Genomic DNA, 27,902 nt, shown 5'->3' with positions numbered 1-27,902 from the left:
ATTTTTATTATTACGCAAAATAGTCAGTCTATCAACTACCACTTCTTGCCTTCTACTGCGCTTGTTTCCTCCTAATACGCAATAGCCGGTGCCCCCCCCCCCCCCCGCCCCAAAAACAAAATAACTGATTGAATGGGCTCTGTTCACTTCGCATTTAAAATTTGTTTTAGAGCAATGAACACCGGCAACGCAATAGGGCGTAAGGATTCTTTGTAAGAGGCTAATAAGAGAAAAAAAACGTTATTTTCTTTGCGTCTCTTCGAAGTTTCTAACTAAATCGTAAAGTTGTTAACCATTTGTGGCGGCCATCGCGTTCAGCGATTGTGCTTCCAGACTATTTTGAAAACCTTTATTTAACTAAAACAAAATTTCAAAAACCCACAATGACGCGAATATTGGAAAAAGACCTAAATAGTAATATAAGCCTTCATTGTCTTCACCTAAACACATAAGGTGTTTCACATTCCTCAATTTTCGTATATCAAGCATTCCGCAATGTACAATTGTACGCTAACAAAGACAAAGTCCATTTGCGTCTATATTCGTCTAGTGGATCCATGATTATGTGTGGTCCCGACCTATGTAAGCTGTGAGCAAATCGACTAACGCCCTCAAGAGGGCACGAGTATGGCTTGCTCTCCTGGAAGAACACCACCAGGCTATAAGGATGGCGAAATAAACTATAGATAAAAAATGTAGTTAGACCATGCAAATGTTTGAGTTTCATGTTTGAACTGTTGGAAGAAAGCGAGCGGTAGACATTTGAAAGAATAAACACATCAGTCTTTCCGGTTAAGAGGGAAGGTTTTCCGCCTCTGAATTTCGAGCTCTTAGGCAGCTGCGGGACACTTAGTTAGGATGGCAGCGTCAAAGCACTTGCTTATCTGGACTGTCTTGACTGCTATGCAATGCTGTTCCACGGACGTGGCTGAACAACAGTGGATAAACATTCAAAGGGACCTAGCCGATGTGTCTGATGCGTTGCTAAAAAAGGTGTGGCCAATAGCCTCTGAATTGGCTGGTGATGCCAACGTCAGCGTGTCATGTACGTCCGCCTTGTTCAAGATGTTCTCTTCATTGAAACGGCAACAGCCATGGGTCATCAAGAGTGAGTAGCATCCCACATATAAACAGCGTATTGAGTCGGTTGATCCGGGTGAACTGGACTCTAAATTATGAAATTGTGTAGGTCTTTCAGTAAAAGGAAAACAGCAAGCAGATTTTTCTGACTGCTGTGCACGCGACGTTTATTTTAGCAGCTCTACTGTCGTTTTTACCTTTTTTTACTTGTCCGCATCAGCATCAAATCAGTCTTACCCTAATAGCCAAGGGTATTTCTTTAATAATATTGGAACACTTGACGTCATTATATATTGCATTCGTGAACTATACGCAAAGAGTGAGGGAGGAGTAATAAGAAAAAGGTTTAGGTGGTTAGCCGTGCCCCGACGGGTTGGTTACATTGCATAAAAAAAGCGAAGAGGAGAGAGAAATATGGGGAGGAGATAGACATGTATATTTGTACGCAAATATGAAGTACACATTTATCAGTTCGTCACAAGCTTTCAGGCAGGCAGGAGACTAGAATAAAGCATCACAGCACGCCCGTGCTTTTGCATATCTTGGGCTAATTTGTTGATGGCTAGTGTTTGTGCTGTCTGCTTTTGTGTACTTTTTAATTATTTAGGAATGAATTTATTTAAGATAACTCAACGTTTTATGGTTCCAAGCTTTGATCATTTCTACTAGTTATTACTCCTGTATTTGTTCTAACTATTTGCATGATTCTGCATTTATAACCTCGTGGTATGCGAAAACCCTGTCGTGGTTCTTTAGGTATTGCGTCTGCCCACTAGAAGTCGAGATTATGTGCTCATTATTCACTATGTCACAATACATGCTAAGAGCATTTGTGCGATGCTACTACTGTATACTTACCTCAAGTTAGGTTTTATCAGAATTACGTGATGGTTGGATGGGTCGGATCCTTGCTACTTGGAGGATCGCAGACAGACATGAGCGTCATAAACTACTTGAACGTATTTACAGACTGCCTGTAGTGGAGGGATACATAATTTTAATTGTAGCAGCAGCTGATTCTACGTATAGGACAAACAGGCCTCTGTACTAATCAGAGGCCAATAGAGTATAAAAAGTCGTTAACCGAGATCTTACCATGTATTCTTTCTTTGCGTTTTGAAATATTTTCGCAGGTACACGGGGACACTGAATGGACCTGTAAACGGGTGCGAAAATTGCACTAATTTTTGTGTCCATTCAGTGTCCCCATGTGCCTGCGCAAATATTTCAGGATGGATTGTTCCAAGTAGGCCGAATCGCAGTTTTGCTTTTTTTGCAGTGTCTAGTTTGTAAATGAAAGACGAAATTCCATGAACTCGCAATTTTAAACTGACCCGAAAAAGAAGGAAGGGTTCGAATGGCTGGGGCATGATATATCACTTGTGGGGGCGCCAATTAGCACGAAATGAGTAATGTGCGTTAGGGGGCTAGTTGGTACGCCACTGAAAGGGAAATAAAACTGCGCCGGTGACGCAACACAAGTAGAAGTACTTGACAGGACGGGTGCGGACTGGCAACTCAATGTTTTCAAAACATCAAGCTTTTGCTTCTGACAACACACATGCGAACAATAAATCGTGAGAGTATTACACAAAATATTCATGGCCTTTTATCTACTTTAAAAATGCAAGCTTTTTTTTGTGTAAATAGATGGCTCGCTAAGGCACTTATCTGGGCCAAGCCTCAAGATCACGAAAGCTTCTTGTATGTCACGTACGCTTTTTTCACTGACACGCTCCAACACTTTGCTTTGCTCAACGATTGGCCGGCAATTAGTCTAGAGCCGACAATTTACCCCCAAATGTTGATTGATATGTGGGGTTTAACGTCCCAAAACCCCCACATGGTTATGAGAGACGCCATAGTGGAGGGCTCCGGAAATTTCGACCACCTGGGGATCTTTAACATGCACCCAAATCTGAGCACACGGGGCTATAACATTTCCGCCTCCATCGGAAATGCAGCCGCCGCAGCCGGGATTCGATCACGCGACCTGTGGGTCAGCAGCCGAGTACCTGAATTGCTAGACCACCGCGGCGGGGCTACCCCCAAATTTTGGCCACCATCTGAACTAACATCATACTAAACTGCTCGGTGAACTTGAGGCTTCACGAAAGCATTAGCAAAGCTGCTGTTTTCTTGCGATAGCAATTATATGAACACTCTTGGTTGTATTTTACCGCCGGCGTCGGCGTCATCGTCGCCGTCACTCACCGTATCTGTATAGGTATTTATATATATAAAAATGAAAGAAAAAAAACAGAAAACGACTCCAGCGCGAAGAACCGAAATTGGGTCCTTTGCATCGTGAGTGCGAGGCGTCAACCACTGCGCCACCGAGGAACACGCGCGTGCATTCAAACGGCAACCTATTTATGTCTACAACTTACCCCTGCTGACGGGAATCTCAGGGGAATCGTCTTTTCAGCATTACCAGCAAGATGGCGCAAGCAGCGCGCGTCACCTCATCGCACGCGCTCTTATCTCCCACGCATACTACATGAAAATACATGAGCGTATTTACAGACTGCCTGTAGTGAAGGGATACATAATTTTAATTGCACCAGCAGTTGCTTCCACGTATAGGACAAACAGGCATCTGTATTTATCAGATGCCAATAGAGTATAAAAAGTCGTTAGCCGTAATGTTACCATGTATTCTTTGCATTTTAAAATATTTTCGCAGGCACACGGGGACACTGAATAGACACACATACGGGTACGAAAATTCCACTCGTTTGTGTGTCCATTCAGTGTCCCCGTGTGCCTGCGCAAGTATTTCACTTTAAATCAGCTTAGCGCGTCTGGCGTTGATAATACTCATGTTACTGTTGACATCGTTGCACAGCTGTAAACAACTGGTTACATAAAACATATGCGGCTGTTTAACCTATACGTATATGTCTTTGCGTGCATTTGTAAATATCTTTAACACCACTTCTTAAAGTGTTACTAAATAAAATAGTTACAACACAGTCACTTTCCATCTGCATTCTTCGCATAACATATATTGCTAAAGCACGTGGGATCTGCCGTATTTTTTTGTGATAAAATATTTTCCGCAAAATGCGTAACGCGCTACTTAGCTAACAAAAATATAATAGTTTTCTGTGCTTATCTTAGTTTTCCTTGAGGTAGATGGCTGTGTAAACCTTTTGTTACCTCTCCTATAGTTTCACTCGTGCTTCTTTAGTGCTCCTCGCCAATGGCTTCATGCCTAGCAACATATTGGAAGGTGGTGTAGTGAGCCTCGGAGGTTACGAACAATGTCTACACACTGTGAGCCGCAACGCCAATGGTGACGTCTACATAAAAGGCCAGTATTGCTCCCTTTTTCTGCAGCCACCTCGTCATGTAGTAGAAGATCTTGTTCGTCGTTTTAACCAGGAAGGAGACATGCAGGTGAGTAATTACTACAGACAGTACTACAGGCGAATGTCTATTTCGTTCCTTGCAGTGCTATTGTTTCTGCTTGATATAAGAGCATGAAGTGGAGTCTGTGAAAGGCCTTTACAACGTTTTGAAAGGGCTTATGCTTTCCTTTGTTTGTCGTTTGTACCTAAATGCCAATTACTGTCTGTAAATGTCTGTTTTCAAAATAGGCGCCTATATAAGCACTTTTTACTCTGAAGCTACACTTTGAAAGGCAGTTTCAAATTGTTGTTTTTGCCACGCAGCAATACTGACTTTGCAAAACGCTACGCGGGTTTGACCTAGTACTCTAGTTAAGCAAGCTTCCAAAAAGCCATCGCTCGCAGCAGTGAAACAGAACGTGACACACCGGATGCACTGCACCGCTGAAATGGTGCGAGCGGCAGACGAGTGTGAAGTCGCAGAGAACAAAGGCAGGAAGAAAAACGTGGTGTGCACGCGGCTTGTGTTTTGCTTGCAATATACATTGAAAACTGTTCCCTGACAGGGGACAAACCATCCGATGCGACCCAGTCATTATGAAGCATGCCTTCATTCTGGTGTTTAGTGGTCCGGCAATGGGCTCCTGCTCTGACATTCCCTATAAATATGCCCAAAAGAATGACACCAAGGGGTGTGTTGTTTCGACCATGAACACTTGACTCTCCCTGCTACAGATTATAAGGAAAAATAGGGAGCGAGAAAAAGGACACTTGCATTGCTATGTTCATCGTTTGTATTGCTATGTTCATTGTCATGGCATCATGAACAACAATATTTCCTGTTTTTCTGTTGCAGATATAGGTCGTACACGTGTTTTAGTTTGTTCCCATTCCGTAAAAATTGTTATTGTATCTGTATGAATTTTGTAAAAATTTATTTATATTTTCGTTGTTGCTTGGCTAGAACTTTGTATTGCTAGCCTATTTTTGGTGCCTGAAATGCAACATTTAATGCCTAAAGTCTAAATTTTAGCAATTGACAACACTACATAAAAATAAGCTGTGATTCCCAGCATCGTCTAAATTGTTGGGTTTTCAAAGGCAGTTGAAATTTAATTTCTTTTTTAACGGAGCTGATGATTCCGAAAAAGGGCATAAATGAACCTGAATTGTTTTGGAGACTAGCAGGTGACAATTTTAGTCATTCAGAACTCGGAATACATTGAACACTCTTGTCAGTTACTGTCCAAATGACGTTACACCTACGGTTTGCTTCTGCCTGTTTTCTTTGCTGAACTGTTCTCCTCACTTGGAATGTAGAGTTCTGAAAAACCCAAATCAATTTTTTTCAGGGTCGCTTCAACCCCCTCATGGCCACGGCTGACACAAAGAGTGGAAGACCGAGCGTCCGTATTGGTATCTGTACGCCGTCGGCCTGCACAGTCAATGACCTGAATGTACTTGTATCACGTGGTATGGTTTTCTTGATGACATTATAAATCAACTACGGATCATCGTTTTGGCTATAATTTTGCTGCCTAAATGAATATAGAAGTAGGGTTTTTATTTCTCTATTTTCAAAAAAGCAATATGTTGATGATTACTCTATATAAATCAGCAGAATCAATTAGCCTAATAGTAATGTAACTTCTTTCACATAAATTTAAGAAAATATTTTTGCGTCGTACCCACGAGATTAAGTTACCAACGTACCCAATTACCACACCCACGGCTTGCATTATAGATTTAGCTGTAAAATGTAAGTTCACATCATCCGCACACATACTAATGTTATGATATCATTAACGTACATTAAAGATGATGATAGCCAATATGAAAGCACAGAAGTGTTATTTCGCTCCTGAATGATGATGGCATAAATCTGCTGCTACAGGACACTACACCCTTTTTAATGAAATGTGATGGTTGGCATACGCTAGAATATTCAGCTTTTTATCAGCAACATACAACCCCCCCCCCCTCGCACACACGCACGCACGAACGCACACACGAGCATGGTCGAAAACAAGCTGAATAACTGTTACGCCGTTAGCGTGCTGCCCTACAACCATATATGAAATCATTTTTGCTACAATAATAACTTCTGAGGTATTAAAAGGACCATAAAGTCAAATAACAATTTATGTCATAGTGAAAACTCAATGTATGACAACGTCCAAAACAACAAGATTATGCACAGCAGTGCCCTACTTACTGAGAAATTAAGGTAAATGCACGAGAACACATGCGCAACGATAGAAAGTTTGCAAAATGACCCCGATTACGTCAGACATACCGTCTACAAATAATCACTAGTAATCAAACTAGCTGAAATAAATAAGGAATCTTCCTAGCATGATGAGAAGGAAAAAAATGCTAATTGTTCGTGTCTGTTTGATTCATGGAAAAAAGAACCGTCGGGCGTTACTATAGGGAATAATCGTGAGTGGTTCAAAAGTTCAATTTTCGCCTGGTTAAACGGGGCAGTTTGCGCCATCTACAGGGCTTATTTCAACCAATTACGCCTGCCATCTCGCAGGCCATGACATGAAGTTGTTAAACGGGCGTTGTTGCTGCTATACCTCCCGCTCCTTTCGTTCTGCTGCTACTAGTGCCGGCGGCCACGCAATAAAGCCGGGTAACGTTGTGCGCGGCAACAGTGACGTGACACGTTCCGCTTGAAGCGGGTAACTTGAAGTGTGGTAACCCTGTGCGTACTACTATAATGTAACTTTATTTCAAAATGAGCACTTCGTTGGCACAAAACTAATACTACTTAGGTTTCTGGGCAGCTATTTCAACAATCAACGTCGGCCTAATAGTTGCCTTTAGTGTTCCTTTAGGTCTCAAAACGACGATATGATTATGGGAAATGCCGTATTGGAGGGCTCCAAAAATCTGGACCATTTCATGTTCTTTAACGTGCACTAATATCAAACAGTACACGGGCATCTACCAATCCGACTCCCCCGAAATACGTCCACTGTGGCCGGGATCAAACCTACGACTTTTCGGCCACTGATCCATCTTAGCGCTATGATAAAGCTGATACTTTTCATAGCCTAATTTAGCTATAGTCAGTTACGATCTAAGAGTAAACTTAAACTCCGACCCCAGAATTGCAGTGCGCCTCCCATCCATGAAACTTTCCTTGTAATCGTCAGTTAGTTTTCACTGTTAATGTAAAGTCTACGCATATTAATAATTAAGCATTCGTTACCCCTACTTGAAATATGCTTTCCCGAGTTACCATATCGGAATATTTGCTAAAGTTTTCTGCCCCACTGAGCTCGTCTAGTTGCTAAGGCACTAGGTTGCTGACCCGTAGATCGCGGGATCAAATCCCGGCTGCAGGGACTGCATTTTCAGTGGAGGCGAAAATGCTGTAGGCCCGTGTGCTCAGATTTGGGTGAACGTTAAAGAACCCTAAAGGTGGTCAAAAGTTTTTGGAGCCTTCCACTACGGCGTCTCTCATAATCATATGGTCGTTTTAGGCCTAGAACCAGAGACACAAACACAAGTGAAAGGTGCTTTATATTAAGTAAATAAACAAATGCGATTGCAGGGTGAATCCATGCAAAGTTTCTCTAGGTAGCTGTTAGCGGAGCTGACATTTATGGAGTTATAACCACGTGATTGTATCGAAAATTAGCAGCGACTTATATCCAAGATCTTTTTGTTTCGTTTGCCAGAAAACTCCGATAAACATAAAGCAAAAAAAAATTTGTGACTGCATTGATAATTGATATGCCTATTACCACACAGAGCCAGTCAATTTAATTTTTGCTGAGAGTCACTCATTGCTTTAGTATCACTTCCCTTATGAAGCGTGGTCTTGAACGAGAGCCGATTTAATACGCATCAATTATTAGGCCTTCAGTAAAGGTAACAAGCTACAAATAAATTTTGCGTGGCGACTTTCATTTTATGAATTATTGGTTCAGTGTGTATTCATGGTTATTCGTTTATGGTACCTCACACAAAGGATAGTTTTTGTTTTGATGCTGCTTGCTCTCATATTGTATTCATGATTTCATCTTTTACACATTCCATATTATCGCAATTAAGAGCCTAACACGTTCGAAAATTCTTAGTTTTACAGCAGTACGGAATTCAGGCCTCCGTGAATGGATGCAGGTGTTCCGGTGAAGCGAAAATGTGGACTTGGGCACAGGTGTTATCAATGTGAGAAAACTCTCAGACGAGAAAAACAGACGTTTACTGAAGTAGTGTGGGCTCACTTGTGGCATTTTTTTCCTCTTTGCGCAGAACAGTGCTTTCTACACTTGTCTGTGTGGTGCTTGTAGCCACCGCAATTGAATATTGGAGTATCTATAACAACTGTTTGTCAGGTAGGTTCTTGTGTCGTAACTCAACACAGACGTAACGACAATCTCAAATTTTACAATGATCCTGCCTCATAAACGAAGATTTGAACTCTACAGCGTTTTAGGCGACACCGAAAGCATAGCAGGCTGAAATATTGCACTCAATAGTTACAGCTCCTCAGTCCTTCACAGTCACTACATTCACAGAACTAACCTTCTAACTAAACATTGAGGTAATCAAAGGTGGCCTTGGTCTGCATATGAGAACACAGGGTGCTACTGCTCCAACCAACTTTCTAATACCGTCAATCCTGGTTTGCAAAACAACGTCTTCTGCTCAAGATGTCTGTGATCTTTCGTGACAAACGCTATTATACTTTCACGCCCTGTTTCCTCAATAAATTTAATTTGTCGACCAATTTTTGCGCGCAAAGATGAATGACTCAATTTTGTGCTATTTCACAGGACCATTCCTGAAGGTGGCAAAAATATTTTCGGCAGTATCAAACACGAAGTCGCTTCTGAAGACCGAAAACACCGGGCTCAATCAATCCCTTCTATTTCTGAGTGGCCTGAAAGTATTTTGTGCCTACTGGGTTTTGCTCGATCATGAGTACATTGCCCTTCAGGCAGAATTTTTGCGTAAGTACTATAGTTTTAAAAGCAAGCACACACTTAGTCGCTCCGCCATTTCACGAAGAAGTACCGTTTTGGATTTCGCTTTGCAAAACGAATGAAGTTCCTTCAACATGTCTCTTATATTAAGGCATGAGCATTTTAGATCAGCGGCAGAAGTGTTTTGAATTACTTCTTGCGGACGTTTGCTTCGATAATCTTGCGCTCGAGAATACAGTTTGTTGTGACGAAAATACGCATGAATTAATGTAGAACTGGCGAACCGGCCAACCTGCGTGCAAATCATTTGGCGAGAAATCGCCAAGTGACGTGTTGCAAAATCTCGAAGTGACATAAACGATCTTACAATTCGTTTATCAGTATAAAGCTGAAAGAAAAATATTCGTTATCTTTATGACATTCGACATTGTTTGAAACAACGTTGAAAAGAACTGACAGACAAATATGCCAAGAAAAGTACATGGGATAGTATTAAAAGTAACTATAATGTAAATGTGAAGAAAGCAAAGTGGATAGAAAAATAACTTGCCATGGGCAGGGACTGAACCTACGACCTTCGAATAACGCGTTCGAAGCTTCACCAATGAGCTACCACGGCAGCTATCCTCCCCCATCCACTTTATAGGGTATATATGTGCACTTAAACGTAGGAGCTTCAGTCACGCCAGGAGGATTGGGGGATAGCCACCGTGGTAGCTCACTTGGTAGAGCATGTAGAGCATCAGACGTGTTATTCAAAGGTCACAGGTTTGGTCCCTGCCCACGACAAGTAATCTGTTCTTCTATTTCTCTTTCTTCACATTCACGGGACAATTACTTATAATAATAGATCTATAGTTTACTTGGCCTGTCTGTCAGTTCACATTAATATTCTTTCTAACGAACAAAACAAGCCCTTATGTCAGGCCTTCTTTCCTTCGACATTGTTTAGGTAGGAAAATTTGAAGAGTGGTTTGTGCCTTTAGTATAGGTATCTTTTTAACGTATACGTATTTATTCGAGCATTTCACTCCATAGCCCACATTTGAAGGTTTGGAATAATATGATTTTCTAGAAGCCAGAATAGATATGCGAGAAATGGTTCACAAATATATTATGCACAATCGATATTTCTTTACTTACCTCATTATTTATTGTTTGAAAAACAAAACACATTTTATTCTATCCACGTTTTCACAGACAGCCCGTTTGAGTTGATGCGACTGTCATCGAAGCCTTGGTTCCAGTTTATTACCAATGGTGTATTAAGTGTGTCGACATTTTTCTTCATGAGGTATGTCATTGACACGAGTAGCACTGTGTAACCTGGCAGAGCACGAGTGAAACGAGTTGCACGGGGGGTAGTGGCAGCTACGTTTGACTAATTGTTTGCCCGTTTATTTTATTGCTTAGACATTTTACATTGTCTAAATCAAATCACATTATGTTAAGCTTCTGTTCAAATCTGAAAAATTGTAATGAGAACCGCGTGTTGAGATTTCATTTAAAGCTTTGCGTTATTCTCTGAAGAATATATATATATATATATATATATATATATATATATATATATATATATATATATATATATATATATATATATATATATATATATATATATATATATATATATATAGTCATTGGTTGAGGAAGTTCAGAAGAATGCTGATACACAAAGTGCTAGGCTATAAAAACATAAGCAGCTGATTATCGGGTCGGCATCTATTGTACGTTATAGGTGTATTTATAACATTATAAGTGTAAAAGTGTACTTTATATTAACTGTTAGAAGTAAACGTCCCAGAACCACCATTTGATTATGACGACATTGTTCACCCACTTTGTGAAAGGTGGCTGAACTTAACGCCCCGCCACGGTGGTCTAGTGACTTAGGTGCTCGACTGCTAAGGTCGCGGGATTGAATCCCGGCTGAGGCGGCTGCTTTTTCGGTGGAGGGAAAAATGCTGTAGGCTGGTGAGCTTTGATTTGGGTGCACGTTAAAGAACCCCTTGTGGGAAAAATTTCCGGAGCCTTCCACTACAGTGTCTCTCATAAACAATTATGATTATGAATTTCGGGACGATAAACCTAATATATCAATGTTGAACTGGAGTGTAAATACGATGGCGTTCAGTATATATACTCCTATGGTCCAGTATATATACTCCTATGCTCCTATCTGAGAAGCGCTAGAAGCCAAGGCAGGTTAATGATGCTTGAAAGGTTGACATAAAAGAAGCCAACACGCAAGTCTCCTAAGTAAAAAAAGAAAATATTCTAGGAGATGAAAAAATCTCTCCAGTATTACAGGAAGAAACATTACAATAGAGACCAAGAACGAAAGAAAAAAAATTTTGCTGCCTTCACTCAACCGCCGTGAATTTATGAAGGGGACAGTCCTGGCTACATTTATAGATAATCTCAAGTGAGCTTTGAAAAGATGCTTGCCAACCCCTGTTCAGCACTTCAATCTAATGCTTCTCTTCCCCCTTTTCACTTTATGACTTTCGCCAGAAACAAGTGTGTAACGTAAACTCATGAACCAACTTGGCTAAAAACTTTTGTTTTTGTGTGTGTACTTGCTCTAATTTTACTTCATGAATATGACAAAGAATCAATGCAACCCATAGCCCCTATGAGCTACTGCACTTCTTTGGGAAGAACCCTTTAAACGGCAATACGACAACGCATCAAATAAGAATTTGTTCATACAATGCCACATAAGTGACAAATAAACGGAAGTATACTGGACTTACACGAGTCTTTGATTGCACCTATAATATGGCCAGTCCTCCATTATTCAAGCAGGATATTTTACACGTATAAATATAGGCGATGACACCCTCAATGAAGTGAAATGTCGAGGTCAGTAAGGTTTCTGTGATTGGGTAGGTCTACATGAAGTAAGAAAGAGCCTGCATGGGTCTTTTTTGCCGGATTTTGTTGTTTTGGAAAATGAACTGGGGATGTCGTTCACAACGTCAATGCACCGAAAATATTTTGTTGTCGTCATGCGATAGTGCATTTCCTGTATTACTGTGACTTTGTCTCTTTTGTATTTTCTCAATGCGGATTTTTATTGTTATAATGCCTACTCTTTCATGCCCGACAGTGGTTTCGCCCTGTCTATCTCCATGGCTGGCTCAAATTCAACCATCCGTTCTTTCTGGGTGGCGGTTGCCCGTAGATACATACGGTAAGTAGTTTTTTGCAAAAACAATGCAGAGCTAGCATGCGCTGTTTTGGCTTAAACAAACAAGAGTATTGTTTCTTTTGTTTTTCATCGCCTCCCTCCCACCCCAACCAAACGCGTGACCAAAATTGAAAAAAAAACATTAACGCCTCATTGTTATCAATAGTTTTCTATGAAAATTCACAATGATTGTTTCCTTAAATGATAAGTTTCTTTATCCTACAAAGGAGCTGCTTTCAATACAAGCAGAAAAAAAGTACCCCGGAGTCACAACGCATATCACATTTTATCTTATAGACCCGCATTCCAGCGCTAATAACCACTCTGCATGCTCTCCAATCAATAGCTGTCTGAACTTATTGTTGATTGTGCTAGTATTAGGTATGGCTATATAGCAGAAGCATTTGCATAAAGAATCATTTTCAGAAATAGTAACTTACGAAAAGTACTGACTGACGATTTCAGTTGGCTTGAGTTTCACTCTATGATGTAGATTAAGCTTTATGCCGATAAAGGAGATTTTGTTTTATTTTTTGTCAATTCATTTTGCCAATCAGCGCATACACACAGGTCGCTTTAAGGCTTCGAATGAACCTAAACATATGTCATAGCGCCAACAATATTCAATTTAATTTGTAGCAATATGTTTTTATACCGTATGCTCAATGTCATCGCTTACTTCATGAGTATTATGGAGATACGTGTTCGTCTGCAGCCTTCAGATCCCCGGTGGCAAACGAATTTGACAGTCGCTGAACACTGTTTGGTCAGCTAGAAAAGTTCGCTAATTTCACACCGGTCACAACATGCACCTCTTTTTAATCATGCGTTTATTCGTTACTGCAAATGACGAGATTCGTATTACGGAGGTCTCTCAAAATTTATAGGTATACGCGCCAGAAAACAAGTTACTCTTACAGGCCACAGTGATAGTACGTGCTTCAGCAACAACATGTATATTAGCACAAACTTTTATTATGCTCCCGACCTAGATTCCAATAAAAGATAAAGCTTGGTGCATCTGCAGATAATTTTGTGTATGGAGAAGGGAAGGTATAATGTTAATGGTATACGCATGAGTACCAGGTTGGCTGTGAACTGTTGTCCAGGCTTACGTTTCCAGTGATGGTGGTTGTGCTCATGGCGTTCCTTCTGCCCCTAATTGCCGATGGCCCGGCGGATTCAGAACTACTGCCACAGCAGCTGAGCGGCTGCTACGCTAACTGGTGGGCGTTGTTGGTCCACTTTAATGATTTCTTGCCTCAGAAAAATATGGTAAGTGATTACATTCTCAATTCTAAGCAAATAAAGTAAGCTAACAATTCAGCGTATGATCGGGACATTTCAACTTTTGGAACGAGTAGGATAACTGGTGCTTGATGCAGTTCTAGCAAATTTGACCAGGACAAACACAACCCCTTGATAATAAGTCAAGACCCGGGAATTCCACAGAAGGCTCACTTGTTCTCATGTTAACGTAGTTTGCGTTTTCTCGGCCATCAGTTCAAAAACTACCTAAAGAAGTGCCGTCCGCATATCTGCAGACATTGTACATCAGGGGATTATTTCTATTACTCTGGTTTTTACCATGTGCCAATGTCTCGAACCTCGTTCTTTGTGTCCGATGTTATGATGAGCTGGAGGTTCTGGAGCCGAAGAAGCTTCTTTGTGGCTTTTTTCACACACTACTCCAAGTTCAATAGGAAGTAAAGCTTCGTGCAATCCCGAAATTACTTTAATTATTTTTTCTTCTTTTTTGCAGTGCTTAACCCACTTATGGTATGTTGCTGCTGATATGCAAATATTTCTAGTGGTCGCCCTCCCAATGGTGGTGCTTCTAAATCGGTAGGGCATCCCACAGTGCATATAAGAGAAAGTATGATCGGAACCATGGATATTAAGCAGATTTTGTCGCACCGCTTTTCCTTCAACCTATTTTTCCCAGGAACACAAAAGCAAGCCTTGTTTTAGCTTTCGTGACGTGTGTAACATTCGGAAGCATGGCTGCCGTGCAAACATACTTTTGGCATCTGTTCCATGGAATTACCTTCGGAAACAGCGATGTGAGGTATTAATCACATTGTTCCTATACGGAGAGTATACGTCACAATGTCTAACAACGCTTAACAAAGTCTACTAACATGTTACCCTAAGATTCTATTGTTTTGGCTAATTTTAATGTTGTGTCTTTTAGGCGGTTTTCGAACACGCTGGAATACGTACACTTCAAGCCGTTTGTCCACATCCCGACCTACGTCTGTGGGACTGTCTCTGGTTTTCTCTGCAACAGAGTGAAAGGAACACTCCTGCGACAGGTAGTACACATAAGTCATGTTCAGCCTCATACACGCCTCAGCCATCTATGTGCGCTGGGAAATGGTCGTAGTCGTCTAAGTACTGCCCCATAAAGCACCTGCAAAACGGTACTTCGTGCAGTATTCATATGTCACATGCTCAAGGTATAAAGATAAATGTGCTGTAGAAAGTGGGCAGTTTAACCAAGAGATAAGTACTTAAATCGTTTTCCTGCTTTGAGATAGGACTGACAGAAGGAAGATAAAAAAAGATATAAAACAGATCTTGAAAGACCTGGCGCAGGGTAAAATGGAGAAGAAACAAGAACAGACGAAAAAAACGCCAATTTTTGGCGCCAAGGTTTTGCGTACTTTTGGTCTGTTCTTGGTTTTTCTCGATTTTCTACTTGTGTCACGTTTTATTGCGATAGCAATCATATGGACACAATCGGCTGGATTTTGCCGCTGGCGTCGGCGTCGACATTGGTGACTGCCGTCATTCACCATATATGTATACGTATCTATATATATGAACCCACAAGAAAAAAAACATTCCAGAAGAAGACTCCGCCGTGCGGAATCGAACGTCTGCTCAACGCTTCTGAGTGCGTGGCGTTGGCCACTGAGCCTCGAAGGAGCACCTCCTTCAACGTTAAAACGGCAAAATATTTATATCAACCGCTTGCCACTGACGATGACGATCTCGGGGGAACTATCATGTTTTCAGCATTACCAGCGAGATGACGCAATGAGCATGCGTCGCTAGATCGACCCGACGCGGTGAAGTGCTCTGATGCGTTCACCTCTTACGCGTACTTTGCCCCGCGGAGAGGCGGGGGGTAGACGCTCACACGTGCATGCGCTTGTCTCGCGGTGGGGAAAATCGCACGCCCCAAAATTTTACCATAACAATTCTATTGTATTTACCGGGCGCACAAAGGTCACTGCAATTGCTGCACAGCGTCTGTTTGCAAAAAAAAAGCGTGCCTTTCAGGCACAGCGAAGTAACAACTGAGACACTTATTCGCGTTCATCTGTACCTGTGAGTACGTTCAGTGCGTTATTTGTACATGAGCGATGCGGGGCACGCTTCGATCTGCCTCCCATTCTTCGCGTGAACTTGTTGCTATGGCATTCATTGATTTGCCTTTGTGGAAAAGCTGTGACTATTTTTGTAGTAACATGCACCAACTAGTCCAACATAGCGTACTGGTGAGAAAAGAGAGATATAAATATATACTTGAAGGTACTGACAACCGATTCTTCTCGACCCAGTTTTTTTAGGTTGCAAATAAACGATTCCCCCCTCTCTGGCAGTGGTTAAATCTGAAGGAAGTGATTTCAGAAGCACATGGATGTTTTGTTTGTCGATTTTTTTTTCTGGGAAGCTGAAAAAAAGTAAGCTTCAACAACTGAGAAGTGATTCCAGTAAGCACTCTCGCAAGCTATGCATTGCGCTCAACGCTCCACATTAAAGTGAGTGAGTGCCATTGTGGTCACTCACCTTCATTTTGACATTTTAAGCCATTGATGACCATAGAAAAAAGTAGGTCAAGTCTGGAACCCTCGTCAAAAGTTCCTTTAAGGCCTTGCCACCCAGGCGTTCTTCGTACTTCTGAAACTCGTCGGCAGGCGCTGCTAGGCCTTCAGCCAACCACTTTCCTCATGAGCATCGCGTCATAGGTCAAGCGAGGGCAGCGCCACTGTTCTGCTCAGCACAAACGAAGCCGTAAATCCAAATTTTAAATTAAAAAGACATTAAAAAACATATATGAACTATTTTAAACCTCAACATAGAGATAACTGCGTAACCTCGGATTGTATGCATCTTCGTTTTTTTTTTGCGCGTGGTGCACTACAAGTTACTTTTTGCAACTTAAGCAAAAAAAAATATATATTAGTATTTAATCCGAGAAAGAGGATTAGTACTGGCCTATACAATAAAAATATCTTACTATTACTGGGGCTATCACAATTTGGGTTCTGTGCGGTTGTCTGTGCCTTTGAAGCCCCGCCACGGTGGTCTAGTGGCGAAGGTACTCGGCTGCTGACCCGCAGGTCGCGGGATCAAATCCCGGCTTTAGCGGCTGCATTTCCGATGGAGGCGGAAATGTTGTAGGCCCGTGTACTCAGATTTGGGTGCACGTTAAAGAACCCCAGGTGGTCAAAATTTCCGGAGCCCTCCACTACGGCGTCTCTCATAATCAAATGGTGGTTTTGGGACGTTAAACCCCACAGATCAATTGATCTGTGCCTTTGAAAAAAACGTGGTTGAAGCCTGTGTTTTAGAATGAGTATAACACAAAATTGTTTTTACGGAAGCACGTATCTTCACACTTACCTTCACAGAAGCAGTTAAGCATTTATTTTGCATTGTTTGGTCACAAGGCCGAAGGTATAAATGCTACAGCAACAAATTGTAATATCACACGAAGAAAGGCAAGCAGCTCGAACATTTCAGCACGCGGCTCAAGCAGAAAGAACGTCTAAAATGTGCGTATGTACATTATGAGTGCGGACTAACAAGTGTCACAGCTCTACACTTTAAACGCGCTGCTCAAATTGAAAAGAAGATGCACGAAACGAACGCACAAGTGCACACAGGGCGAGTGCAAACTGTCACAACTCTTAATTTATCGTTCGGGAGCAGCACACTCCTTTCGTAAATGCTGCCGTGGCAGCGAGCTAATGACGAATTTCATTGGGAGAAGAGGAACACTCCAAAGCACGCTGAAAGTTTTTTCTTCAGAGCCGGAGTGTTCCAGTCGTCGAGTGAAAGTAGGAGCACTGGGATTTAGGGATAGAGCGAGAGTACTTTGGCTGCCCCGAGAACAGCCAAGAGTAGTTTCGAATACTCTCGAATGCTCTGATGAGCTATTCGGTCACGTAGTTTGTTTATATTGTTAATGTAATAACCGGATAGTCCTGGGCCATGCCGGTCGCTGGACCGAATCACACACACGTACGTTGGCGGGTTCCACACTGACTGGCTGGTCATGTGCACCGTATTTATTTCCTTGCAACATCGACGCCCCCGGGTGCCGGAACGGCAAACTAATCTCATCACATCCTTCCCTCCTTTATTAATGGTTGCAAACCATTGTTTAAGGTGCGTAGCGCGATACTGGTCGTCGAATTCTGGTACTTAGACGCAGGAAAGGAGTACTGGGTGCTGTGAGAGCAAGTTCCGGTTCTCTCGCCACGTCTTCCCTGGGATCTTGCCTAGACTCTGTGTCGTGAAGACGATCAGGAGATAGCTGCCTCTGACCTACGTCCAAGCCTGGAGCAAGACCAGTTAGCGGCGTCTGACCCACGTCCAAGCTTGGAGCAAGACCAGTAGATACTGGGCTGCCTGACTTTTGCTTGTCTGCACTCAGTTCCTCAGGGGCCTGGCGGATGTGATCCAGATGTCGAGTTAACCGTCGTCCGTCTTCCAGTAGAACATACATGGACGAAGTGCGTTGTTCGGTGACGACTGCAGGGAGCCACGCAGGTCCTGGACGGAAGTTCTTTGCGAACACCTGGTCACCCGGGTGGCCCAAAACCCTGAGTCTTGTTCCTTGGTCGCATCTGATTTTCTGCTTAAGTTGTTTCTGCAGCACCTTGGTCCTGAGGTCTGGGTGTAGCAGGTCCAACGCAGTCCTCAGCGTCCGCCCCAACAACAGCTCCGACGGACAGCAACCCGTGACCTCGTGAGGTGTTGACCTGTATGTCAGGAGCATGCGGGCAATTTGAGTGCGAATATCTCCAGGGCCAGCCATCCGCAACTTGTTTTTGACAGTCTGCACGGCCCGCTCTGCAGCACCGTTTGACGCTGGATGATACGGCGGCACCAGCATTCACCTCACCCCGTTTTTCTTGAGGAATGTGGAGTAAAGCTCACTGGTAAATGCTGGCCTATTATCCGACACGACCACATCTGGAAGGCCTTGGTTTGCGAACATAATGCGCATGCAGGAAATAGTTGCTTCAGCCGAGGGTGTAGAGACCAGGAACACTTCAATCCACTTCGAAAACGCATCGACTGCGATAAAAAAATAGGTGTTCCTGTAAGGACCGGCATAGTCCACATGCAGGCTCAATGCCTCCTTATCTAATTGGCTGTAGTTTTTCTCCGCGGTTGCCAGGCTGCGGGAGGCAAAACCAATGGGGCGCTCTTCTCCAGATGACTCTCGTTGCGCCAGTACTGCTCCAATCCCGAAGGGAGATGCATCAGTGACAAGCACAGTTGGCTTTCCTGGGTCAAAGTGTTCCAATGTAGCAGCAGAGGCCAATAGCTCCTTGCTTCTCCGAAATGCCTGCTTTTCATCAGTTTCCCAGCGCCATGGTGTTCCCGACGCCAACAAACTATTGAGCGGCTGTAATACGGCAGAAAGGTTCGGCAAAAACCTTGTGTAAAAATTAACCAACCCGAGGTAACTCTGAAGTTCCTTGACCGCTCGGGGTGCGGGGGCTTCCAGCACTGCTTCAGTCTTAGCCGGGTTTGGACGCAGCCCAGCCGCACTAATGATATGGCCCAAGTACTGGACTTCTGGTTTCATGAACTCGCATTTGGATAACTTCAGTCGCAGTCCCGCGGTCTTCAGGCGATCCAACACTCGGCCCAAATTTTCCCAATGCTCTTTGTCACTGGTTCCTGTGACCAGAATACCATCAAAGTACACTACGACATGGTCAAGGTCGTGCAACAGATTTTCCATCTCTCGCTGAAATATAGCCGGAGCTGATGAAACCCCGAACGGTAGCCTTGTGAATTGGTATAACCCCTTCGGAGTGTTAATGGTGACTAGCTCTTGGCACTCCTCATCGAGTGGAACCTGCTGGTAGGCATCTTGCAAGTCAAGCTTTGTGAACTTCTTGCCCCCTGTAAGTCGCGCAAAAAGTTCCTCAATCCTAGGAATAGGGTAGGACTCGACGACTGTCACCGGGTTTATGGTTATCTTAAAATCGCCGCAGACCCGAACCCGGCCGTCGCGCTTCAATACAGGAACGATGGGCGCGGCCCACTGAGAAGTTTTCACCGGTTTGATAACGCCTTCCCGTTCCATCCTCTGTAGTTCTTCAAAAACCTTATCGCGCAAAGCAAGTGGTATCGGACGTGCCTTGACAAAACGTGGCTTCGCACCCTTTTGTACGGATATAGACGCTGTAACGACGTGAAACGTGCCAAGCTGCTCCGAAAAAACTTCGTGATATTGGCTTACCAGGTCTTCCGTAGACTTCACGACGCTCACTTCCTCCGTCTGAGCGATGCCTAGCTTGAAGGCCTTCATCCAGCTTCGTACAAACAGCGTAGGACACGCCCATTTCACGACAAATAGTGGTAGCTGGCGCTCCTTGTCGCCAAGTTTGACCATTGCTTCGAGCTTTCCCTGGACGCGTTTCATGTCGCCGAAAAAACTTCTCAGCTGCACACTCGATGGCTCCAACGGCACCGACGGAAAAAGCTCGGCAAACTTGCCATCATCAATGGTCGACACACTAGCACCGGTGTCCAACTCCATATTGAGCATTATGCCATTAACCTCAACCGCTATGCGCATTGGCTCCGAACTAGCGTTGTGAAGCGTCCACATGTCGAAAACTTCGGGCTCTTCAGCAGAGACAGGCAGGTCGCCCAGGTTGTTCACGCGACTAGACTGGCTCCGGTCGAAATTTCTACTTCCCGGCTGAACTCTGCAAACTCTTGCAAGGTGCCCTTTTCGGCGGCAGTTGTGACAGATCGTGCTGCCGTGCTTACACCGACGCGCAGAATGACCTCCCCCGCAACGGAAGCAACAGCTATCATTTTTCACCGAGGTGACAACGTTCGCTTGCTCCGGAGCTTCGTGAGATAGTAGCTGTGCTTGCTGACAGCTCAATGTGCGTGAATCTTTACGCGCAGCCTCCATAGCTACGGCGGTGTCCTTTGCAGTTTCGAAGGTTAAACACGTCGTTACCAGCAGCCGTGTTTGCATGGTTACGTCATTGATTCCGCTGACTATCTGGTCGCGCAACATGCGTTCTCGAAATGTTGCGAAATTACAGTCTTCGGCTAATTTCTTCAACGAGGCAATGTAGTCACTTACGGTCTCCCCCTCTTTTCGATGTCTTCAGAGAAACTTGAAACTTGCCACTACTTCTGATACGCGAGGGGCGTAGTGCTTGCCAAGTGTGGTAAAAATTTCGGTCAGTCCTGCTTGGGCGCGCCTGCTTGGTGCTAGGAGGCCTCGTAGCAGAGAATAAGTCTCTGGACCGCAGCATGTCAAAAATACGGCTGTCTGCTTGTCACTCGGGATGTCGTTCGCGATGAAGTACAGCTCGGCCCGCTCACGGTATTCCGCCCACTCCGCTGTACTCGGGTCGAACGGATCTAGCTTCCCGACGACAGGCATGACGACCTGTGCGGTGCCCGTCCGGTTTGTCAGTCGACCTCGTCACCACTTGTGATAACCGCATAGTCCTGGGCCATGCCAGTCGCTGGACCGAATCACACACACGTACGTTGGCGGGTTCCACACTGACTGGCTGGTCATGTGCGCCGTATTTATTTCCTTGCAACATCGACGCCCCGGGCTCCGGAACGGCAAACTAATCTTATCACAGTTAATAAGTGCCCACCTGATTTCTGGCTGCACTGCGACAAAAGTGTTTTCTTACTTATTTTAACGCAGACAAACGCAGAGCGCTGATATATTGTTGAACTAATTTAGTATACCTTGCGGGTCATAGCTTGCGCCATAAAATTATTTGGGGAGAGATGTAATTTGAACTTTGTATTTAGATGATGATTAGCGACGAGAGCACGTAAGTGCTATAATCTAAATGCGTTCGCGACCGTGTGCAGGGCTATGTTCTCTATTATCATGCTTTTATATCAAGCGTTTCAGTAAAGTGTTACAATTATTTCATTTCTGCACGTAATGTAATGACTAATGAATGGCGTTAATTTTGCAGTGTATATATACGTTCATCGGTGAGACCTGGCAACTTATGAAAAATTTTACCGTAAAAGATTTTTGTGACAGAGGCCCTGATTTGTTTCAGGTCTTCACAAAACGCCGATTGTGCTATAGGTTGTAAAAGTACACTCTTACATCGTAGAAACAAAGGATTACCATATAAAAAAAGCACAGGAGGAGAAAGAAAAACCAGCCCCCAGTTCGGGATACCAAGTTGTGGAGAAACGCCACAAATTTCTCGCCTGGGCTTAATATCACAAATTCATTGGTTAGTTGGCGCTTTGTTGACACTGCCCGACGTCCTTCAATAAAGTATGTCTAGTAACAGAACAGGCTAATGTTTTCCCTCCAGAAAATTTCAATCATGGAAGGGCTTCTTGTTAATGCTGCCGGACCAAACTGCCCTAATAGTTTGTTTTGCTGAAGATGTCCTTCTTTCAATTACAGAGAACACAAGCTCTTTGTTGGTTGCTGTCTGCCTGTCTTCTTTCTTCAGTCATGTTTGTGACAATTCCGTGGAATGATGGTCGTTTCCCCGCTGAATCTGTTACTGCCCTGTACGGAGGTTTCCACAGACTTGTGTGGGCTCTGGGCCTGTCTTGGCCATTTATTGCCTGTGCAACTGGAAGAGGAAGTACGTGAGCTGTTCATGTATTCCTGAGCGCTTTTTTTCTGGCATCATGGAATTCGTAGACGGTAAAGAGAAAAAAAATTGTGAGTAGTCATCATTTGCAAATACGCGAAGAGTCTTCACAAACGGCAACAAGCGCTTTTGTTCTTCGCATGTTTAAGAGCAGTGATCTTTATAAAAAGTGGTGGAACCATACCTTGATCAAAGCTTGGTAGTCCATTCAGTAAACAAATCAGGATACGCCGTGAGGCCATTTAAAACCTTTGGTGTCCACCTCTTGCATTTTCGAGGTATTTTTCGCCTTGTCTTTAACGAGGTACACTTCGAATTTTTCGCTACGTCCGTGGAGCTAATCCTAATGTCACAGGTCATAGATAACCACGTGCTGTTTCTTAAACACATGTATGTGAAGGAGCATATTTTGCAGCGCTCTCATCTCCACCAGCTTACATTGACTTCTTTTATTCTAACTTTCTTACGAAGGTTTTTTCTACAAATTCTTGGCATGGAAGGCGTTCCTGCCGCTGTCACGGCTCACTTATGGAATTTATCTCACACACCTTCTCTTTCATCTGCTACGCATGGCCAATACGAAAACACCGATAAACGTGGACGAGTTCTTACAAGTATGTATTTCTATTTACATGTACAATAGCAAGTGTTGCTGTAGCCTTTGTTATCGTTCGTGTCATTCTGCTGCTGGAAGTTCATGCAGAAAAAGGCAGGTTTGTGCGCAGGTTTCAAGGGACTGTCTACCGCTCAGAAAACATTTTTCTGAATGTGGCACAAATGAGAAGATTGTTCATCACATCGGTGGAAACGGGCACAATTTAGTCTCATAAAAAAGAATTATAATTTTAACTTGATGTTCACAGCCGACAAAAAATGACCTCTAGCATTACCCAACAGCAATGGGGTTAATATACCGGTAGGACAAGAAATCATCAAATATAGCCTTATTTTGCTTAGAAAAAACATGAATAACTTCATATTGACCTACCGCAGTGGTCTAGTGGCTAAGGTACCCGGCTTCTGACCAGGAGGTCGCGGGGCTGAATCCTCACTGCAGCGGCTGCATTGTCGATGGATGCGAAAATGCTGTAGGCCGGAGTGCTCCAATTTGGGTGCATGTTTAAGAAACCTAGGTGGTGAAAATTTCTGGTGTCCTTTCCTACGGCGTTTCTCATATACATATGGCGGTTTTAAGACTTAATGCCTCACATATTAACCAATACCTTCAAAATGTAGGTTGCGCCAGAAACAATTTTTTGCGTTTTTTTTTTCTCACGCGTTGAAAGAGGCACCTGGTGGCGCTGCCGGTGGTGTGTTCGCTTGCCTGCATATTTGCCTGCCTGCAAACGGCGGAGAAACGCGAGCTAGGCCTCTGCCACTGCTCGTTAGAACAAAAAAAAAAGTGTGTGCGTTCCCCTAATAACCACTAATGTATTTGTTTTATTATAAACAAAACTGAATGATTGATTAATTTGTCGTGTTTAACAACCCAAAACCACCATACGATTATGAAAGACGCTGTAGTGGAGAGCTCCGGAAATTTCAACCACCTGGGGTTCTTTCACGAGCACCCAAATTTGAGCACACGTGCCTACAACGTTTCCGCCTCCTGAATGAAACTGAATGAAGCCTGCGAAACTGCACGTGGTTTTAGTTTTCGACATTCACCGGCAGTACAATTGTCATCGCCTTCACCGACCATTGTTGGGGGAATTCATCCGACAGATAGAAGAAGACCAAAAGTAGACATAAAAGTTCAGTTTTATGCACTTTCCAGAGAAACCGCTGCAAGGCTATACGCTTCAGATATAAGCTTTTTATTTTTATTTTTTAAACAAACAGAAAAGCAGTGAAGGGTCGTGAACAGTCCCTTTAACCAATAAATATTATCATAATTTGAGGCCAAGTATCAATAAAGTGATACACAGAACGCTATGATACAATCTATCATGTCCGTGAGATCAATAAATTGTAGGAAAATTATCACTCTACTTGTTGTTAACGCTGAAAATACGCGCATAATTAACTAGAAGAATAAGACTCGGGACACATTGTTTTTAAAGACTTGGAAATAGGAGATTTAAATCAATTGCCAAACTGACTTTAAAAGTCCCATTTTAAAGCAATTTAGCTTGAAATTTAAATTTTTTGTGACGTTTCACTTTTACTGGTTTCTCCAGGAGTCTCCTGAGCGAACATAGAATGCGTATTTTGCCGGTCTTGTTCAACTGGTGCCCTGCGATGGCCTCTGAATCAGTCCACTTGCGCTTCGCCCTCCACCGTTTGCGTTGCGGCTGTGACGAAACTTGTACGTGAAAGGCACACACAAAGTTTGTAGCAACCTCCCCGGGAGGTCAACCTAGCGCGTCTCTATAATAGAGGGAAGACAGGGCGCGCACAGGCATCATGCCTCCCTTGTAACACTGGTATTATGGCTATAGTAAGTATAGTCTAGGCACTATAGTATGCCCCCCCCCCCCCCCCCTACATTTCTTAGCACACTCTTTCCCATCACCTCGAAGGGGCCTTCACGTCCAGCTCTAGTTTACCTTCAAATTAACCTTGTCGATTTCACAGAAAGAGATGAATAGGCACTAATCTTCTTTTCAATACATTTTAAATAAAAAAGGACATTTTTGCATGGAACAAAAACAAATATATGGAGTTGTACTCAACGTGAAAGCTATACGAGGTGCGTAGTGGTGGTTCCCTGGTGTTTTCCTCTCGTTTTTTAGTGTTTATGTTGTGTTTATGTTTGTTATATTACTATCAAGGCGCTCCAAGAAGAAGAAGAGGCAGAATACTTCTCCTTGGCGCGAGCACGCGCTAGAGATGGCTAAGCTTTGTGCGGTATTGCCTGCCTTACGCAGAGCGACAACGACAGCGTTCAATCCCAGCATGCGACAGCTCGGCCTACTGAAATGCACAGCACATATAAAAAATATAAGTGAGCCTAAGATTAGTCACTCCAAGCCTGATAGAAGTGCGCAAACGGACGGCCTTCTTTGTTGCTCTTTATTTTTCTTTCTTCATCTGTTTATTCTCCCCTCCCTAGTTAATCTTAATTATATCACTCTATTTTTATTTATTTCTCTCTTTTTATATCACGCTTCCTCTTACTTTTGATCTCTTTCTGTTTATATATATTTCTTTCTCGTTCTTCGATTCTCTCTTTTTCTTTCTTTCTTTTTCTGTTTTTCTCTTTTTTTCTCTCTTTCTTTTCCTTTCTTTCTATGTCATTCTTAAGTCTCTCGTGTGCTCCCTTGCCTACTCCACATCCTCATATCTCATTCCCTCATTCTCATTTCTTTCTCCCGCCCCTTTGGTATGCTAAACCATGCAAGGCTGTTTTAAGCTAGCGTGAAGACCTTGTGATTACAGTGTTCACCTTGGGATTACAATAATTGATAGCCTTGTGACTACAATGCTTGCCTTCAATTGTTGCCCACACTTCGAGAAGAATTTTGTTGCCTATAATTTATTTTTATTTATTTATTTATTTATTTATTTTCTTTCTTTCGTTCTCACTCTTTGTGCGTTGTTCCTTGATTGATCACGCCTCGGCGCCCGTATTCTGGGAGTGAAGAAGAAGATGAAGAAAAGGAAAAAAAATGATGATGAGAGAAGGGGACCGGTTCATCATGGTGATAGTTTTCTGGTGGTGGATTACAATGGTCGGCTTGCATAAGCAGCTCTACTGTAAAAAAAAAAATTGCGTCTTTGTGAGTCCCCTGCACTTGTCATAAACCATTCTTTGGTGGGCTTGCAGTACGCTGGCGAACTCATCTGCGTGTAGGCATGTACCACTCCCCGTCGCTTAATACATGCGTGCGCCCAATTTATAGATGGGACATGTATGCGTGCGAGTAAATATAGCGATAGGGAAGTGAATTTTCTCTGCCTACAGCACGTGCAATTTCGCGCCACAACAATGGAGTCAGTCATTCTTGCATTATCATTATAATTTAGACACCTCTTAAAAATATTAATTTTTGCCTAGTACCACAAGCCATTTGGAATATGTGATTTGCTTGGGGTAATACATGTTCGGTATACAATGCAGTGCACCATTTCTGATTTTTCAAGCTGAGAACACGCGGACACTTGCATTACGACAAACTTTAATGCTTTTCCCATGCATCTCTTCCAGCTGAGAAATTCCATAGGAACATTTGGCCTCAGCGTTGCGTTGGCGTACCTGCTGTATATCATTTGCGATGGCCCAACGCAGCAGATTGAAAGACTTCTCTTCAAGAAGACAGCGACGTCTCGTCCAGGAAACGAAGCTGCAGCAAAACCCTGTGCTGAGGTGGTCAGCAATGGCCCCGCCTAAAATCGGGGAGAGTGTGCTGTTTCTTCTCTCATTTCCCATGACCATAGTGTTCAATGTTCCTCCTGCTTTATTAAATGAATAACGAGGTGGCAGCAACAAAATTTTATATTGGTATTGCTAACGTTCTGAGGGCTCCTACAGTCGGTAATGAACGTTTATGTGTCATAGCTGGAACGCAAAATAAACAAGGAATAAATCATACTTCCTGCAAGGCTAATGCGGAAAATTAGTAAATCAATTGCATGGTGGGCTGATCGCCAATCTTGCAGACTGATGTTTTGGGCCCGCGATAGGAGATATGTTGTCGCACAGCGTTTCTTCTTTAAACACCCACACCATAGTGATATGTATCATGAAGACGTGATAATTACGTAAATGCCAAAAAAGGTCCGAAATGTTTTCTGGATATGGACATTTGTATTCAGGTAACAGATTCAAGCTTTGCAGAATATTTCAACGGCTGTTGGGAAGCGTAGACTTTAGACTTTTCAGTGCAGTAAGTATCTTAGCGAAGTTCACAAGTGATCGCTGATGAGAAAATGTATGCCTGATCTGAATGTTGTGTGTTATATCTCTACCTCATATAACTACTTATATCAGCTTTAAATGTTTGCATGTGAGGCACGTAAAAAGTGCACATGGATACACGCGTTCCTATTTACACACGCTACTTTTTCCAACGTAGGCCGATATGCTCTGATTTGACCTCCCCTTCGTATGAGGCCTCGTTCGCTGATAATACATGCGAACTAAAGAACAATGCAAATTTCTCTTTGACATGACATCACATTTTCCTACTACATTTTCCTACCACGTGCACATAAACTGCGTGGTCCGCTGCAGTGATGAGTTTGCGGCGCTGGGCAGCCCAAAGTTTCTGGAAAACGGTGGCATGAAGGCAACACGAATAACGTGGAATATGAACCCGAACATGAATCCCAGACGCTTGCCTTATTGTCCTTTGCAACGAACAGATGACCACCATTTCTAAGCCATTTTTACTGCAAAACAGCTTAGACAGTTCTTATAGGCCGTCAGTCGATCAGAAATATTCAAAGGGTTTTATGAGGGGAGGCGATTGGGCTGCGAAATTCAAAGTACTACTGTCATGCTGTCACCAGC

The 27,902-nt window shown here is 43.1% G+C and overlaps 1 protein-coding gene across 1 annotated transcript; it reads left to right on the top strand.

The window, feature by feature from the left end:
* The first annotated feature begins 858 nt into the window (after positions 1-858).
* On the top strand, positions 859-26,960 carry LOC119161374 (nose resistant to fluoxetine protein 6). Its single transcript, XM_037413815.2, has 15 exons — positions 859-1,108; positions 4,274-4,482; positions 5,786-5,906; positions 8,528-8,618; positions 8,703-8,785; positions 9,227-9,403; positions 10,577-10,670; positions 12,489-12,572; positions 13,679-13,844; positions 14,332-14,414; positions 14,515-14,637; positions 14,764-14,884; positions 22,252-22,438; positions 22,919-23,061; positions 26,598-26,960. The coding sequence occupies exons 1-15, from the start codon at positions 859-861 to the stop codon at positions 26,778-26,780; spliced, it is 2,115 nt and encodes a 704-aa protein (XP_037269712.2). The 3' UTR covers positions 26,781-26,960.
* The last annotated feature ends 942 nt before the right edge of the window (positions 26,961-27,902 follow it).

The sequence above is a fragment of the Rhipicephalus microplus genome, unplaced genomic scaffold, assembly GCF_043290135.1.
Source record: "Rhipicephalus microplus isolate Deutch F79 unplaced genomic scaffold, USDA_Rmic scaffold_65, whole genome shotgun sequence".
NCBI classification, from domain to species: domain Eukaryota; kingdom Metazoa; phylum Arthropoda; class Arachnida; order Ixodida; family Ixodidae; genus Rhipicephalus; species Rhipicephalus microplus.
This window is presented reverse-complemented; position numbering and strand designations above follow the sequence as displayed.